Here is a 19,140-nt window from a genome sequence, read left to right on the forward strand (position 1 = left end):
AAAATACATTTCTTTATTGCACTTATAATTTTCTATTAAAGTAGACAACATTTCTTTTACACCACCCATTCAATGCATATCCATTTTCTTTGTTATCTCTACTTTTACACAAAACGCTTTTCCATCATCACGTACCACTTTGCATTTCCAGAACAGTGCCATGTTGATTCGTCTTCTAGATACCGTTTTCCGGAACACCTCTGCCAGAAATGCTTCATGTAAGTAACCTATCCAATGTGTTTGTGTGGCACAGAAGTCATCACTGATATCTCATGAATGCAACGCTGTGTGTGTGGTGCTTTCACATTCTCCTCATGTCTCTGTAGGTTTTTCTCTAATATTCCTAACGTTGTGTTAGATAAGTTAATTGCCAATCCTAAACTAGCCTTAGAGTGAGGAAGTACGGGTGTGCGCATGTTAAGTGTACCTTGGGGTGATGAGCTGGCACATTGTTCAGGATTTTACCCTGTTCCCAGGATGATGGGATGGGCTGTAGTTACCAGTAATCCTAAAATGAATTATGCAGGTTCTACAATCTATGTAGTATTCTCATCTTGCATTTTTTGTCATATCAATAGGGCTTATAATATATTTTATGACATGCATTGCTGTATATCTCATGTAGTTAAAAATGACTATTTAAAAACATTGTCCTGCAAAAATGTGTGTAACTTTAAGTAAATATTATATAGCATTTAATATTACATTAAATATTAGCAAAGCAAACCATGCCCTATTCCAGGCAACTCTGGCTCAAGCTGTAAATGACAGACACAAACTGTAAGTTGTAGATTTTATAAAGAAAAAGCATTTATGTACGGTAATTCTTTTAAAAATTAGCACTGTCAAAATAAACTTTGTCTTATTTCATAATCTGCCTTAAAAAAAGTTGTTTATATTTGACAATGGCTTCCTCAGTGACTGACCTACACTCTTAAACATAAATGTGCCAAAGTAGTTGTTCTGAGCAATGCCAGAGGGGAACCATTTTTCCTTCCCAAAAGACCCATCCACATAAAGATTCTAAAAAGAACCTTTATTTATTAGATGTGTAACAGACTCCATACAGTACACAACCATGAACAGATGATAACAGATCTGTAAAATACCAATGGCTCATGATTTTACAAGGACTCTTGCTGTATATGTTGTAGCTAAGGCTAAGTCCAAGTTTTCTTATTTGCTACTCTCATACTAGGTAGTCTACTATGTGTTCAAGATTTCAGGTGTTTTTCTGTATATTAGGAAGTTTTTCAAAGCACAAAGAGTTAACTTGACATGCAAAGAACCCTTTTCAGAAAGAAATGGTGCTGTGTCAAGGAATAGTTCTACGAGGAACCACACAACCCAGTAACACAAAATGCTGATAAAGAACAATTATTTTTAAGAGTGTACAATGACATTGACCTACACTGTATGGGGAAGATAATGTTTGTAATGTATAGATTCTCCAGCTCTGAATGTTTCTATCCAATTACTGAGCAATATAAATTAATTTTCAAAAAGTATCCAAAAACTCTCAGTTTTTGTTTACCTCATCATTGCTGTTCCTATACTTTATTGGGACCCCAACACTGTCTGTATTTCCTGATAGTTCATATTAAGAACATATAAATACAGTATATACTATTTAACTGACCACTAATTTGTAACAACATTTTAAATTACATAAATTACATTACTTGTGACACATAGCTTCTGCCTGGTCTTTTCGTCCTATTATGATATGATACTATAATGATACCAAAAGTGAAGATAATTTTTATGGTACGTCAATAAAAAGCTCATTTATAACAACTTAAACTGCAATAAATGCCTTAGAACCTAGTCTGTCTCTTATACATGAGTGATTACAGCTATTGATCTAACATTCTGCTTTTTCTCAACTCATGCTATCATGTTATCACTGCAACTATAAAGGTCTGCAACATTGTTTATTGTTTTTGTGTTGCAACCTTCCTGGGAATTACACCATCTGGCCAGTATACTATGAAAAACAAAATTGGCCTTGGTTTATGATAACGTAAAGGTCATGACTACGTTCAATACAGTGGTCATGAGATTTTCTGTTTTTCAATTTAAAATCAGATACTTTTGATATATTTAGACAATATCTAAACATACAATAAAATTTCTAATAGCATTTAAAATACTGAAAATAAATCTGTATAAAAAATGTAAAGTAACATTAGGTATTTTTTATACCTTTTTAAATCTTATTTATAATTGTTATAATTCCTCTAGTGACATACATATTTAACAAATACAACTACGCTGATTAGCCACAACATTAAAGGCACCTGCCTAATATTGTGTAGATCCCACTCGTACCATCAAAATTGCTCTGACCCATCAAGGCATGGACACCACAAGACCTCCAAAAAAGGTGTCCCCCCCCCCCCCCCCCCCGCCCCCCCCCCCCCGCCCCCCCCCCCCCCCCACCCCCAGATGCTTAACTGGATTGAGATCTGGGGAATTAAGGCCAAGTAAACACCCTGAAACTCTTTGACATGTTCCTCGAACCATTCCTGAACAACTTTTGCAGTGTGGCAGGGCACATTACCCGTCTAAAAGATGCCACTGCCATCAGGAAAAAACATTTCTATGAAGGTGTGTACATTGTCTGTATCAATCTTTAGGTAGGTGATACGAGTCAAAGTAACATTCAGATTAGTGCCAGGATCCAACGTTTCTCAGCAGAACATTGCCCAAAGCATCACACTGCCTCTACCGGCTTGCCTTCTTCCCACAGTGCATCTTGCTGCAATCTCCTCCCAAGATGAACAATGCACACGCGCCTGGCCATTCACATACTCTAAAAGAATATGTGATTCATCAGACCAGGCTACTTTCTTCCATTGCTCCATGGTCTGATGAATTTCTGATGTTCACATGCCCATTGTATGTAGTGGACAGGGGTCATCATGAGCAGTCTAAGGCTACACAGCAAGCTGCAATGCAATGTTTTTGGACACCTTTCTCTCATGGCCAGCATTACATTTTTCAGCAATTTGTGCTACAGTAGGGCTTCTGTGGGATCAGACTAGATAGGCTACACTTTACTCCCTAGGCACATCAATGAACCTTAGGCACCCATGACCCTGTCTCTGCTTCACCAGTTGTCCTTCCTTGGACCACTTTTGGTAGGTACAAACCACTGCATACTAGGAACAATTCTACAGTCTAGTCGGCTAGCCATCACAGTTTCTTCCTTGTACAAAGTCACTCAGACCCCTTATGCTTGCCTATTTTTCTGACTGTTCTGACTGACTGTTCATTGCTGCCTAATATATCCCATCCCTTTGGCAGGTGCCATTGAAACAAGGTAATCAATGTTATTCACTTCACCTGTCAGTGGTTTTACTGTTGTGGCTGAACGGTGTTTTGGTCATATGATAAAACATGAATAAATGTAAATTAACATTTCTCTAATTCTTTTAGTCCAATTCAGAGCCACAGTGGGCCAGAAAACTACCTGGGCAACCCTGGGGACAATGCAGGTGAGAAGTGTAGTGGAGATGACACCTGTCCATTGCAGAATCCACTAAACCTTTGTAATACGTTAAGATGGAAGTTCAGTTTGGCAGCTGCATGCAGTCTTTTTAATGCAACAAGAGTCATCCAGAAAACATGAAGCCATTTTTGTTGTTAGCTCTTAACAAAGCAAAACTTGTTAGGATTAATTTGGTACAGTGTTAAATCTTTTGCTTGAACATTATTTTTGACCGAAACAAATTTACATTAACAAAGAGAAACAACTACATTTATTGAACACAATAGCCTTTAGCTAAGTCAATGTAATGTATTTTTATAGTATTACTGTTAGTTACAATTTTTGAGATATTATGTTATTGCAGAATGCTTATTTAGCACACATCATAAATGGTAAGTTAAAGATTAGGAATTTTTTAGTTACATATAAGCATTTGGTTTAAAAATTGCAAATGCAACTTAGCTTTAATATGCAGTACAATCATTTCATTGTGCAATGATTTTGATAGATAGATAGATAGATAGATTGATGATCTGTGCTGTAATTTTATAAACTTTATATTAAATATTTATGAAATGTTCTGCAACCTCAGATATTCAGCTTGAGTAAATTCTCTCAACAAACAACTGTCGAGAGATTTCCCTGAATGGACGTTCAGTTTACTGGTTTATACCAGCAATACCAGCAGAATTTATACTCTAATTGATTAATTAAATTGATTGATTAGTTAACAAATAATTTGTAAAATGTTTTTAGATTGCTAAGGGCTACAAGTAAAGGAAAGTTAATAAAGTGTTATCCTTGTTTCATAATGGTCTCCTTTTTCTACATGGTGGTGTGCTGGGTAAGCAGCATAAAGAAGAGGGACGCCTCATGCCTGGACAAACTGGTGAGGAAGGCAGGCTCTATTGTACAGTTTGACATCCATGGCAGAGCGGCAGGCGCTGAGCAGGCTCCTGTCAATAATGGAGAATCCACTAAACAGGATCATCTCCAGACAGAGGAGCAGCTTCAACGACAGACTGCTGTCAATGTCCTGCTCCACTGACGGACTGAGGCGATCGTTCCTCCCCCACACTATGTGACTCTTCAATTCCACCCGGGGGTGGGGGTAAACGTTAACATTATTCAAAGTTATTGACTGTTATACCTGCCTCGCACTCTCAACCTTGCACTGCATTTTTATCACTCTTTAATTAATATTGTTTTTATCAATAAGCCGATGCTGGAGTATGTGAATTTCCCCTTAGGGATTAATAAAGTATGTATGTATGTATGTATGTATGTATGTATGTATGTATGTATCTATCTATCTATCTATCTATCTATCTATCTATCTATCTATCTATCTATCTATCTATCTATCTATCTATCTATCTATCTACTGCTTGAAATACAATTGGCCTATTATAAGGCAGTTTATTAGTTACAGTGTTCAAATTTCTGCTCCATTTTAAGCTTTTTGGTGTACTAGATAATCATTGTGGGTGAGTACTTATATTATTTATATTTATCAGTTGAACAGTAAAGCAGTTGGTTAGCAAATCTGGTAGAACTGAAAAATATTCACACTTAAAAGGGGGATAAAATAACTCCTAACGAAGTTAATACTCATTGCCTAAGTTTTACAGCACACATATCGTGGAATAAATGCTGTTACAGCTTTAAATGCAGTTTTTCACTGTAGCTTTTTATTAGTATTTTACACTTTTCTGTGATGGCCTGATGGGACGATTAAATCCTTGCACCCCTAAAATGCAGTTCTTAAGAAGGGGTAGACTAGTATATGTCCTAATAGTGATATAAAGATAAGTTAGACCTACCAATTTCACCTTCAGTGGTCTCATCATTGAGGGAACCAAAAGCGAGTGCAGGTAGTAGGCAAGCAAAGTACAGAAAGATGGCTGTTGTGATATATTTGGAAATGCTCTTGTTGCTTCCAGTAATTCCTGAAGAGTACATGGACTTTTGTCAATACTTCACAAACAGCACAGCTTAAACAAACTTTGCTATGATTTATCACCATAGTACATGGTAATATATACAGTAATAGGCATAACAATTACAATTGACAGTTAAGATACTGCTAGTTACACTTTACTAGAAAAGTAAACCCTGTTCAAGGCATCCCATGTATGTTAGTAGGCTTTCCGAGAGAGTTCTTAACTATAACCCAGGAAAAGTGTCCAAATTGCACATACAAAAATAAAATCCTTGTCCCTTCGTAAACAAAATAATGCCTAATGTCCTTCAATGAAAAGAGGACACTTAACCAATTTTTATTACATATTGTACCCATAAAGAAGAATACCATCAAAAGACAGAGGAAGCAAGAGTACAAGTCAAACTAGCAAAATAACATACAAGATCATTCAATCCATGAGAAACTGCAAAGAACAAAATGTAAAAGGGTTTACTTAAGTAAAGATAAACTTTAAGTCTATAGTACTTGTGTGACAAAATAAGCAAATAATACAGTAGAAATAGGATCAGTGCAGATGATTATAGCTGATATTCTGATTTAAACATATATACAGAATGAGTTTCACTAACAAATCTACAGATTGCGCTCTAGACAGGATGAACCATACCACTAAATAAAGTTTGGAGAAGTGTTAAATAGCAAGCTTTTAGAAATATGAAATGACTAGTTTCAGAGGATCTTGGGTATTTGGCTAGCTTGTATGAGGCAAGCAATGATGATGGCAATCTGGAGTGGTGAAATTAATAGCTTTATAAATCAAAACCAGTGTTATGAAGGTAAGTCAGTTTAGTCAAGCCAGTGGGGAGAGGTAAATGAATTCATAATGCCTGGTCTATAACAGTACTCTGAACGAGCACAACTCTTTTACTAGAAGGCCTTGGAACAGATCCCAGAACCCACTGGGAAAGTGAACAAAAATGTCAGTAAATCAGGAAGAAAGCATTATAAATATAGAGAGAACACATCACAACAGACATAGGAAGAAAATGTTAAGCATGCAAAAGATATCATGATACTAGTGTGAACTCGGAAGGCAACCACGTCTTTACCATCAGTGAAGTCTGAAATGTAAGATGGCAATCTTCGAAAGAAATCTTCAGAAATACCTCTACCTGTCTGCAGGATGCTCTGCCCCTATGGTGGGGACCAAAATGAAGAAAATGAGTATTGAGAATACATAAAGACGTCTTCTATAGTCAGGATGAGAGAACCAGTAATATAATAATAGTCAAACAATGTCATGCAGAGTATACAACAATATACAGTATGAATAGTTACCTTCCAGCATCAGACAAGCATAGATCACTGAATTCTGACAAAACAGGCTTTTTATTTTAGTTTTTTATTTCACACAGATAGTTTTTTTTCTCTTGTAATGTGTTTGTCTTATACAAGTCTCACAGTCCCGGGGGTGTATGAGAATAGGTAATATACTCCAAACTTAACCCTTGATGCCTCAATTAATTTTTGACAAGTTGTGACTTCTTTTGTCTTGAAAAGTTAAAGTTATACACATAGTCATTCTTAAAGATGTTTATGAATTGTAAACTGCTTAAATTCATTCAGGTGCTTAAGTTATAATTTGCACTATTGATATTAGAAGAAAAAACAAAATCCTCAGGGGCCTGTGGACTGTGGGAAAAGTATAGCTGACCCAAGCCAGTTGGCCCAGAGATACCCCTAGGGCTGGCTATAACTTAAAATATACAGTGCATTGATTGTGTCAAGTGGGAAATACCAAAAAGGTGAATGTCAGCCCTTAAGGAAATAAACCTTGCTGAAATTTACAAAATCAGTACACTAAAAGTATTTTGATCAAAATATAGGTTGCAGAGACAGAATAGATCATTTCTGTTTATTTAGAGCAGATACTGTAGGTCCAGGTCATCCATTTACAGAATCTGCTCTGTCACAACCAAAAGAGCAAAACTAAAGATCAGAATTACATATCAAGAATGGTCTAAAAAAGCAATCAAATGCAATTTTGTAAATTGTTTAACCTGAATTTGGAGTCGTGTAAGAGTAGGCAAATAGCACATATATACATTTGTTTCCCATTAAAAGATCAAATTAGCCAAACTACTGACATTTCTAGAAAATAACCCAGCCACAGAGGATGCACAAACCAGTGTATTTCTTCGTGCTGGTCCCAAGCCCGGATAAATAGGGAGGGTTACATCAGAAAGGACATCAGGTGTAAAATTTTGCCAGATCAACATGCAGCTGGGAAAGATGTGCAGCAGGTTAGGGTGATAAAGGATAAAGATTGAAACATACTCACAAGCAAGGAGGGTGTGTTGAGAAGATGGAAAGAGTACTTTGAGAGACTGATGAATGAAGAGAATGAGAAAGAGAGAAGGTTGGATGACATGGAGATAATGAATCAGGAAGTGCAATGGATTAGCAAGAAGGAAGTAAGGACAGCTATGAAGAGGATGAAGAATGGAAAGAATTGTTCCAGATGACATACCAGTGGAAGGAGGTGTTTAGGAGAGATGGCAGTGGAGTGTTTAACCAAATTGTATAATGGAATCTTGGAAAGTGAGAGGATGCCTGAGGAGTGGAGAAGAAGTTTACTGGTACCAATTTTTAAGAATAAGAAGGATGTGCAGAACTGTAGTAACTACAGGGCGATAAAAGTGATGAGCCACAGCATGAAGTTATTGGAAAGAGTAGTGGAAGCCAAGTTAAAAAGTATAGAGAAGGCCAGAAGGAGTTGCATTGCGTCTTTGTGGACCTGGAGAAAGCATATGACAGGGTGCCTCTAGAGAAGCTGTGGTATTGTATGAGGAAGTTGGGAGTAGCAGAGAAGTATGTAAGAGTGGTACAGGATATGTACGAGGGAAATTTGACAGTGGAGAGGTCTGCAGTTGGAGTGACGGATGCATTCAACGTGGAGGTAGGATTTACATCAGGGAGCCCTTTCTTTTTTGCAATGGTGATGGACAGGTTGACAGATGAGATAAGACAGGAGTCCCCGTGGACTATGATGTTTGCTGATGACATTGTGATCTGTAGCAGTAGTAGGGAGCTGGTTGAGGAGACCCTGGAGAGGTGGAGATATGCTGTAGAGAGGAGAGGAATGAAGGTCAGTAGGAACAAGACAGAATACATGTGTGTAAATGACAGGAAGGTCAGTGGAATGGTGAGGATGCAGGGAGTAGAGCTGGCAAAGGTGGATGAGTTTAAATACTTGGGATCAACAGTACAGAGTAACGGGGATTGTGTAAGTGAGGTGAAAAGAGAGTGCAGGCAGAGTGGAATGGGTGGAGAAGAGTGTCAGGAGTAATTTGTGACAGATGGGTATCAGTAAGATAACTACAGGACGGTAGTGAGACCAGTTTTGCTATATGGGTTGGAGACGGTGGCACTGACCAGAAAGCAGGAGACAGAGCTGTAGGTGGCAGAGTTAAAGATGCTAAGATTTGCATTGGGTGTGAGGAGGATGGACAGGATTAGAAATGAGTACATTAGAGGGTCAGCTCAGTTTGGATGGTTGGGAGGCAAAATCAGAGAGGTGAGATTGCGTTGGTTTGGAGATGTGCAGAGGAGAGATGCTGAGTATATTTGGAAAATGATGTTAAAAAAAGAACTGCCAGGCAAGACAAAAAGAGGAAGGCCTAAGAGAAGGTTTATGGATGTGGTGAACGAAGATACACGGTGGCGCAGTGGGTAGCGCTGCTGGCCTCGCAGTTGGGAGACCTGGGGACCTGGGTTCGCTTCCCGGGGTCCTCCCTGCGTGGAGTTTGCATGTTCTCCCCATGTCTGCGTGGGTTTCCTCCGGGCGCTCCGGTTTCCTCCCACAGTCCAAAGACATGCAGGTTAGGTGGATTGGCGATTCTAAATTGGCCCTAGTGTGTGCTTCGTGTGTGGGTGTGTTTGTGTGTGTCCTGCGGTGGGTTGGCACCCTGCCCAGGATTGGTTCCTGCCTTGTGCCCTGTGTTGGCTGGGATTGGCTCCAGCAGACCCCCGTGACCCTGTATTCGGATTCAGCGGGTTGGAAAATGGATGGATGGATGGATGAACCAAGATATGCAGGTGTGCAGAAAGATGTACAGGACAGGAAGATATGGAACAAGATGATCCGCTGTGGCAACCCCTAATGGGAGCAGCCAAAAGAAGAACAAGAAGACTGACATTTCCAGAAAATACACACCAGGGTAAAAATACAGTCATCAATATGTAATAATCAACACACGTGTCAACATATATGAATGAAAACAGCATGAAACAAAAATAAATGATAAATTATATCAAACATTTAACACACCACAACCAGAATTATTTGTCAGCACATTTAATCCTGACAGTGAATCTACATCTTCTTAGTTCCACGCCAACTAAAAATAAGCCACTTTTACATTAATAATTGCTGCAACTGAAGTCATGGGAAGCAATTATCAGTTCAAAACAGAAGCAAAATACACTGATCAGATGTCTAGACACTAAAAAAATGTACAAAGCCAACTTACACTGGTAAATTTAAGAAAATGCCCACAGCACTGTAAGCACAGGTAAGAGGATACCCAAACTCCACCAAATGAGTAATGCTGGAAAGATACTATAGGCACCTCATATATTGGGACCTGATGAATACAACCTATACCACTGTAATGGAAAAATAGTAATCATATAAATGGACATTTTCCAAGTTTTTGTATTCCAGTATTCCAATGAGACATTTGAACTATATTCTGATGTGTGTGTGGGGCTGTTGGCTTGGGCAGGTTTTTTCAAATGAAGATGGGTATTATTGGTGATGCTTATCTCCCCTTTAAAACAGAAAACAGCAAAAGGATTATGTACTATTCATCAAAAGTGTAGCAGTGTAATAATTTCTGGATCCTTAGAAATTTGTTTTATTATGTAAATATATGGAATTGGTTTTACATTTATACTGCTTTACATCTTGCCTGAAGAGTTGCTTCGAAAGCTTGCATATTGTAATCTTTTTAGTTAGCCAATAAAAGGTGTCATTTTGCTTGGCTTTTCTCTACATTCATAATGGCTAACACGGTACAACACCCTAGTACAACATATATACTGTTAAAACACACACGCATATACAGTGCCCTCCATTATGTTTATAATGTTTATATAAAAATAACACATTTTTCCTTGATTTACTTGTCTGATCCAGTTTAAAATTACAAATAAAACAATTCAGATGTAATTAAATTGCACATTGCAGACTTTAATTTAAGGGTATTTGCATAGATGTCAGTCACACAATGTAGGAATGACAACACTTTTTCTACATGGTTCCCCCCCATTTTAGGGCACCATAGTGTTTGGGACATGGAAATGGTCTGCATACTAAAGCAGTCAACTGTGTTGCACATCCCTTGCATGCAATGACTGCTTGAAGTCTGCAATTCTCTATTGATGCTCTGCCAAGCCTCTAATACAGCCATCTTCAGCTCCTGCTTGTTTCGGGTCTTGTCCCCATACGTTTTTCTCTTCAGCATATGGGCGGCATGCTCAATTTTACTTAAATTGGATTACTGTCCTGGCCATTCAAGAATTTTCCATTTTTTAGCTTTGAAAAACTCCTATGTTGTCTTAGCAATATATATGGGATTATTGTCTTGTAGGATGAAGGCATGGCTGCTCTCAATGGGTCTTAAAGAAAACTTTAATCTTCATATAGCTAACAGTAATTATTCTTTTTAACTGAGGACAGGCATTAAATAAATAAAGAAGTCCAGAATTTGGTGTTATTTTTGTCACAAGTACCATCAAAAATGTGCAGTAGTGCGACAAATATAATGTCACGAATGAAGTATCTCCATCAGCAAACTAGTAACAGAACTTTAGTAAAACACAATTTAAAATGCAGAGGATCCACAGCTTTACATTGCAAAAAAGTTCAGGTAGTAAAGTTCCAGAAGTGGCACCTGGCTTCCTGTTTAGAGACACCAGCTGTCAATACTTTACCTTGAATGGCTTGGGTTTGTGTGGTTCTCTGTCTTCTTTCATCACACCGGCTGGTTGGCAATGCTTTGAAGCCAGTTGGTGTCGTTGGTACACTAGGGCCTCCTTAAACTCTTCTGTGCTTTTGGTTTCCAGAAGTTTTTGTCGGAAGGTAATATCTGAGAACATGGTGGCAAAAGTACGGCCCAGCTCCAATGCCGTCTTTGTGCTTTTCTGAAAGACAGAAAGCAAACATAAAAATACTCTGGATCATAAGCAGACTACTCTAGCGGAGTGTAGACTTTTATAGGATGTTTTGGGTACACATGCACACTATGCCTGGCATATCTCAAGAGAAATGTGTAAAGATTATATAGCACAGGAAAATGATCAAACGTATATATAGGAATTCATAAATATTTGCTAATATTGCTCTATTCTAGTATATCTTAGTGACTACAGTTCACACAGACTGGTAAATGGTTAACTGATTGACTCTGTCAAGCCACAGTTAAAAACTGCCATCCATAATGAAGACCATCTTGCTTTTGACACTGCTACCTTGCTGGACTCAAACCTACAGTTATGAAAAAGAACACAAGTAGAAGGTGAAAAGAGGTGAGGTACCCTGTGGTAAACCTCTGTTTATTGTGGGATAATTTTGGACAGAAGTTGCTACGCAAGCACATCACAGGCAAAGAATTGTGGACTTAAATAAGAACAGAGCTCTGTTTCCGGTCAACAGACAAATGTTAAATTAATTGATGTTAATTGATGAATAAATGTTCTTTATACCATTGGGGGGAAGAGGTGGGTGCAGTCAAACTGGTGTCAGTGTCCTTCTTCCAGGTCGGTTACTTCAGAACTGTGAAAAAGCAGACATGTGATTTCCCCACCCAATCTTCCATTCCTTTCTGGCAGTCTCTTCAGGGTAGTCTCTAAAGATTCGTATTCTTGTTTTATTCAATGTAAGGATGGTTGAGTCACGGCATCATTCTTGCAACAGGTTCTGTACTGAACATGTTTTGTCATGTAAATTCACTGCCCACTGTTTTGCTCACATCAATGTGAACACCGTCTTAAAACAGACAGGTATCTTTCTAGACCCAAGCAGGAAAGATTAATGTGTTACCCCAGTTGAGGCAAAGGACAGTTATGCAGCCAGCCTCTTTCAGTTACAGTATTTTATATTGAACTATAGTTCATTGAAAAATAAAAATAAAATGTTTATCATAAAAATGATAAAAAAACAGGAAAATATATTATTTAAAAATATATTTTCTGTTTATGTATATGTTAACTTTCCATTAATAAATGTTTTCAGTTTTACTTACATGCTTTTACCTAGCATATTTTAATCTTATTTATTATTCTAATCTACCACATTAACTATTGTTATACTGTATAGTCACAGTTTGTTCACTTACCACTCTACAATGAGTTCAATACAAGACCGCGAGAATCATAACTAGAACAAAGAAGTATGATAAAATAATTCCTGTTCTTAAATTAAAAGAGTGGTTTCAAGTAAGGTGAGAGCTGGAATACTCCTTTTCACTTATAAAATGCTCCGTTTACTTTATAGAATGCATTATTGGCTACACCCAAGGCAATAAATTATTATCTACAGTTGCAGAGCTCCTTAAAAATTTGAGAACAAATAAAACAAATTTGTGTAGGAGGCGAGCCTTTAGCTATAGGGCATTGAGTCTCTGAAATGGCTTGCCTACCTAAATTTGACAAGGGCCATTGACTTCAGCATTTATATTAAGGCTGAAAACTCTCTATTTTAACACAGCATAGCCATGTTATTATAGCTACTGTCAAGGCTGTTTTATATTATGGACATATACTGTAGCTTTTTAATTTGTTTTTAGTAACTACTTTTTCATTTTCTTCTCTTCTCTGTGTTTGGGTTTGTCATGTCTGCATCATCACATATGATGGATTTGTTTTCAGAAGTGTTCTAACCAAATTAAATTGGCATCTTAAACATGGAATAATCGATTTCAGAATGCACTGATCTATAGCAGTTTTAATTTGGACTTAAAACCATCCTGCACATAAATATGCATATTGTCCAGAATGTGACCATGAGCTGAGTCTGAGGGGACTAAATTAAAGAAAACACAGGAAGAAGAGGCCAGGGAGGTCAATTGTCTGTTTTCTTCCTCCACAGTTCAGAAGTTGCTGACCTGGTGGAGAATAATGATTACAACTTTACTCCATCCACTTTACCATATACTGCCATACCCACCCGTATCTCTCACTAGCAAATGACCATGATTTTAGTGTCAACCACTCTAATGACCAGATGAAAGCAGAACTTTGTACTTCTCTGGAACCAAACCCCTTTTTATTTTCCATTGTACATATGCAGATCCTTCCAAAATTATTCCAAGACCTTTATTTACTATCCTAGAAAGTTGATTCGGTTAATCTGGACATAGTTTTTTTCCAAGGGAGATGTGTTTCATCACTCATCCAAGTGACTTCCTCAGTCTCAGTTGATTGCAGGTTTCTCCAACCTTATAAACAGTACCCCTGCATAATGGCCGAAACTAGCACCATTGACTAACAATGGGCCGTGTGATCAATGATATGCAAATTCTCCATTGATCAATGGCCATGAGTACCATTCACAGAGAGCTGGGAAATGGCTGCAATCACAGCATTGTAAGATGGTGAAAGATGTACCCTTAGGTCTCCTCCTCGGTTCAGAGATGGTCGTTCCTTTTTCACGTAAATCGCCTCCTTGACTCCTTGCTCAAACCAGCGTTCCTCCCTGTCCAGGATGTGTTTATTTACTATCCTTCAGACTGACAAACTGAAAATCGACCATTAAGAAAAGAAGACTTAAGAAATCAACTTAATTGAGTAAACATTAGCGTTTGGGCTATTTTGAAACGTATTACAGGACAGGGTTACAAAATTGACCATCACATGTGAAAAGCTCTAAACCAAACAGAACAATAGAATACAAATTACTATTTTATTGCTGCTAAGAAGCTAGCATCAAAACCACTGTCAATTAGATTGATATTCACAAAACAATGAGGAATTCAGCAGTTTGGTTTAAGGTGGGCAGCTGGTTTCACCAGCTAGGAGCTACACATGAAAAGAATCTGGATTGAGATTTGACGGTATGTAGAGGTGACATTACCAGGTGCCAACCATCAGCAAATCTGAGTGGGCAAGAAGGAGCATAGGACCTTATGACTGCTTCTATATACAGTACATGTGTGCTGACAAACATCAAGGATTTTACAATAATGCGTGCTGCAATAGGGAGCTGGTGTAGCGACTTGAAAAGAGGAGTGACATGCACTTGAGTGCAACATACTGTATGCAGCTACATTTTGAATCATCTGCAGTAGCTGGATAGCACATACTGGTAACCTTGCCAGTAACAGGTGGCAGTAGTCTGTGTGTGAAAAGACCAATGCCTGAACAGAAGTTGTGCTACATACTTTGTCAGAGATGGCCTAATCTTGTGGATGTCACACAGAGTGATTCTGCATGAATAAGAGATAGTTGTCATGTGGTCAGTGAAGGATATCTGGTCATTGATCATCCAAGGTTGCATACTGACTTGGCAGTTGTTAATGATAATGTGCCATGGTTTACAGAGATAATGTGTTGAAAAGACATACTGGCTGTAATTAATAAGGAGCTCCGTTTCTATCTGGCTAAACTAGAGATGGTATTCTTCATTCAAGTTGAGATATCAGAGACAAAAGGTGATATTCTAGCTGACAACATGTTGTCATCTGGGGGGAATGATGGGTATAGCCGAGAAACATTGGTATAGTATAAGAAAATGTACAGCCAAGTGAAGTGGTGAACAAGGTAAGAGAAAAGGATCCAGTGCCAATCCTTGGGGTACCTTTGTGCTTGGTTGATGCAACTTAGAAATTTCTTTCATCCAGAACACATGGTAGGATCTGCATGATAAGTAGGATTCATACCATCTGAGAGCAGTCCTAGTTATGGCTAAGTTAGAGAGAGTGGTTAACTGTGTGAAAGGCAGAGAAAAGATCAAGGAAGATGAGGATGTATATACTGTATATTGCATAGTGCTTCTCTATTTATGTTTCAGTATGTGTCTGCATTTCCATTGCGATTCTTTTTTTTCACACTAGATTTGTTATTATTGTGTTATTATTGTCTTAATAAGAATACATTGAATTGAATTACTTTTCATAAGATTATACGTATTTTCTAAATTGCATATCTATGTTTCAATCTTTAGATATGAGGTGTTTTTAGTAAGTCCTGTTGAAGGAGTAACATAACTCCTGTTTAACATTTCATTACCATTTTGTGTGGAGCAAGGACAAGAATGACGTAACGGACTTCACAACAGTTCTCGCCCCAGTTCTGGGGTCTCTCCAACCTGGAAATGCACACATGTCTTCTCTGGATGTTCCGGACATTGCAGCTGATAAAAACAGAATCGATAAATCAATACCATGTAATCAGTGGCACTAAGTTACCAACAAATCTACAAAAAATAAAGATTCAAACAGTATTTTATTGCATAAATCATGACATATTCAATAATTTCCAAATGTCCATTGTGCATCAAATAGTAGAGTTCCTCCCAAGTTTTTCCTTCACACATTTGTACTTTTTCAATTGTTCTGGCTTCTGTATCTACGTAATACTAATCACTGTTATTATTATTAATGTTTAATCTTCATTAAATCAACATTAAATTTGATTTTAAATATGCAAAACTCATTCTAAAATGGTCTGAGTGTAGAGCATTTCTAAAACACATGCCTTAGAGAGGTAGGCAATAATCGACAGCATTCACAATTCAGATGTTGTCTTAGATACATTTTAGACAGTTTTAAATGAGATACATGTGTGTAATGTTCACTTTTGACGCATTTATGTTTGTAGCCCAGTAAGAGAAAAGAAAGTTCAGCTAACACCATGCCACCTTATTCTTTAGACCTCTGTAAAGTAATGTTTTTAACACATAGGCATTTTGCATTCCAAATAAAGTAAACTATTTTATTTTACTATTTTAAGATTTATTAATATTGATATACAGTATATGGAAGGTCTGGAATAGATATTGTTATGAACACCGGGCACAACAGGGAGTTCAAAAGAAGAGGAGAGAAAATGTCACCCACTAAAAGTAAACATAAGTAACACAGAACATTTTAATCAAGGAACAGGAGGAGAAATCATAAAATCAGAAGACTAAGAGAACCAAACAACCAAAATCAAAACACAAAATTAATAACAAAGTTAAATAACAAAGCAAGACCTAATAAAGTCTTGAAAATGTCTTTTAGCTTCCACCTGCTCCAAGAAAGAATGCATAAATAAGCAAAGGGGTTCAAAACAAGGATGACAGAAGCAGTGTATATCTATTGTATATAGGCAGGTGACATAATGTGTGATTTCTACATTAATGTCACATGATTTCTACATTTTATGACCTGTAACTGGCACAGCAACCATAAACAATATGCCCAGGGCCATGCGAAGATAACACAAAGTAACCACTCATACTAAAACAAAAAACAAAATGGCATCATCAGAGAGACTAATTGACAGGTTTCAGAGGGTCTAAAAACTAAATTTAAAATACATATGGGAAAGTGGGAACGATATTCATTTTGGAAATATTAATTTCCCCAGCTAGAATGAAACAGGGTGATGACAATCTATTAACAGCTTGTATAATACTTTCTATTAAAATGCCAAAATTAAGTTTACTTATGAGACTTACTGAAAAATATTTATACTTTTCTAACACATTCAGTCAAAAGAGATTAAATTTAATCTGGCACAAAGGAGAATTTACTGGAAAGAGAACACTGATACTCAAATTAATTTTAAACTCAAGAGACCTTATGAAATTCACCTAAAAGATTTAGGAAAAAAGTCAATGGTGTGATAGAGTACAAGATACAGAATATCCATCCATCCATCCAGCATCCAACCCGCTTTATCCTAACACAGGGTCAATGATCTGCATATAGAGATATTTTTTATTCAACTCCATCCCTTATGATCCTTTTAGTACTGGATTGCCTCCAAACATGGATGAAATTGCAAAAGCATTGGTGATAATGGGTGTCTTTTTCTGGTTCCATGTTCAAGTCTAAAATATTTAGAATTTATACTGTTTACTGTACTGTATGTGAATAGAACCTTCTGGATTAATGTCTGAGTGCAAATATTAAAGGCAAATCCTAATCTACATAATACGGTAAACAAACAATCTTCATAGATTGAACTAAAATTGTTATCAATGATTCAGAACAAAAATATGCTTCCTGTAGGCCTAAAAATCCAAATTTTATATGTGGTTGTTCTCCAGTTTCTTGCCAGTAATGTCATTTCAGAGCCATTTTGCAATCCAATTTTAGCTTAAATATCACCATTGTCTGAAGTTTCGTGAAGCCAAATATTTGCCAAATACTCCTTTTTTCTTATAAAATGCTCAGGGGTTACTTTACGCAGTGAGGCATCATTCTCCACCTACCTTTATATAAGAGGGCAATGCACAGTGTAGGGTTTTGGAGCTTTAGGATAAAGCAAGATTTTGTCTTGGTGCTCTTCAGAGTATATTTGTAGTTAAGGAATCAAGTTGTTGATTACACCTAGGATCTTTTACTTTGAATTCCATCCATCCATTTTCCAACCCGCTGAATCCGAACACAGGGTCACGGGGGTGCTTTGAATTTTTCATTATAATTTTTAGAACTCCATTTTGGTTTTGACAATCCTTGACAACAGTTAATCTTTGGTTGGTATTTCCGAATAGAACAGTATATCCTCTGCATTGTTTGATGCACTAAAGTATGTAAATTAACCCAATGAGGGCACTTATGGGATAGTGTGCTCAGGACTGTGCCCTTACTTGGATCTAATGCTAAAAACAGATGTTCTAGCTTCTTGTACTTTGCTTACAATAAGGGATACTAAATGGATGGATGTATTTTGCAATCTTGTGATAATCCATTGTTCAAGCTCTGTCAAGTTGCATAGCCTCTAGTAAAACTCACACTTCAGTTACTCATTTTCCAATACTTATTTAACACCATTAATAAGACCAAAAATAGACATACTTATATCTCTAGATGAAGAAGTATGAACAGTGGTCAGGACAACAGATGGGGATAGTAAAAGTTTTGAGGTGAAGGCAAAAATGCATAGAATATCAATTCTGAGTGTTTTCTTTTCATGATAAAAGTATGTGAAGGGTTGTCATGAGATCTCTTGTATGCCACTGTACTGATGGCAGGAAAGACCATGGTGATTGTTGGAGGTGAAGGGACAGAAGATGTAGAAGAGATGAATGACCATGAGGTGTGTGTGTTAGAGGTGCTGGTAGAAACTCAATTTAAAGCATGGGTTCTCACAAGTTGGTATATAAAAGATGTAGTAGTGTGAAGGGTAATCTGCAGGCAGCGACTGTGGCCTTTGTTGGTAAAAAAAGAGTGCTAAAGGGGTTCAGATTGCTGAAGAAGAAATTGTAAATTTAGATATCAGCACTAGGCTTGTTTTGGAGAATAGTAGGGAAGTCATGCTACTTAGGTGAAAATCTGAGAATATTAAAACCTCGTACAGTCCCCATGTTGAGTTCGTTGTGTTTAAATGGTAATGACTCATAACTTTCAATTTCTTAAATCAGTTTATGGTGTTAGCTTTTTTTTTTCTGGTGACAACTTGTGCTTTGGTAGACAGCTTTTGACAATTTTTATTCAGTCCTCGCTCACAG

At 37.3% G+C, this 19,140-nt stretch overlaps 1 protein-coding gene across 5 annotated transcripts in view; it reads right to left on the bottom strand.

Annotated features, from left to right (window-relative positions):
• Positions 1 to 19,140, bottom strand: part of slc4a11 (solute carrier family 4 member 11) — a 221,203-nt gene that overhangs the window by 43,469 nt on the left and 158,594 nt on the right. For 4 of the 5 annotated variants that reach the window (XM_051928227.1, XM_051928229.1, XM_051928230.1 and 1 more), the window contains 4 exons: positions 15,708 to 15,831; positions 11,415 to 11,624; positions 6,527 to 6,611; positions 5,317 to 5,442 (listed from right to left, as the gene is read on the bottom strand). In XM_051928227.1, the coding sequence (XP_051784187.1) occupies positions 5,317 to 5,442; positions 6,527 to 6,611; positions 11,415 to 11,624; positions 15,708 to 15,831 (545 nt within the window). The remainder of the gene's footprint in view (positions 1 to 5,316; positions 5,443 to 6,526; positions 6,612 to 11,414; positions 11,625 to 15,707; positions 15,832 to 19,140) is intronic. The other variant, XM_051928228.1, reaches the window with a different exon arrangement.

Source organism: Erpetoichthys calabaricus, chromosome 5 (assembly GCF_900747795.2).
Source record: "Erpetoichthys calabaricus chromosome 5, fErpCal1.3, whole genome shotgun sequence".
NCBI lineage: Eukaryota > Metazoa > Chordata > Cladistia > Polypteriformes > Polypteridae > Erpetoichthys > Erpetoichthys calabaricus.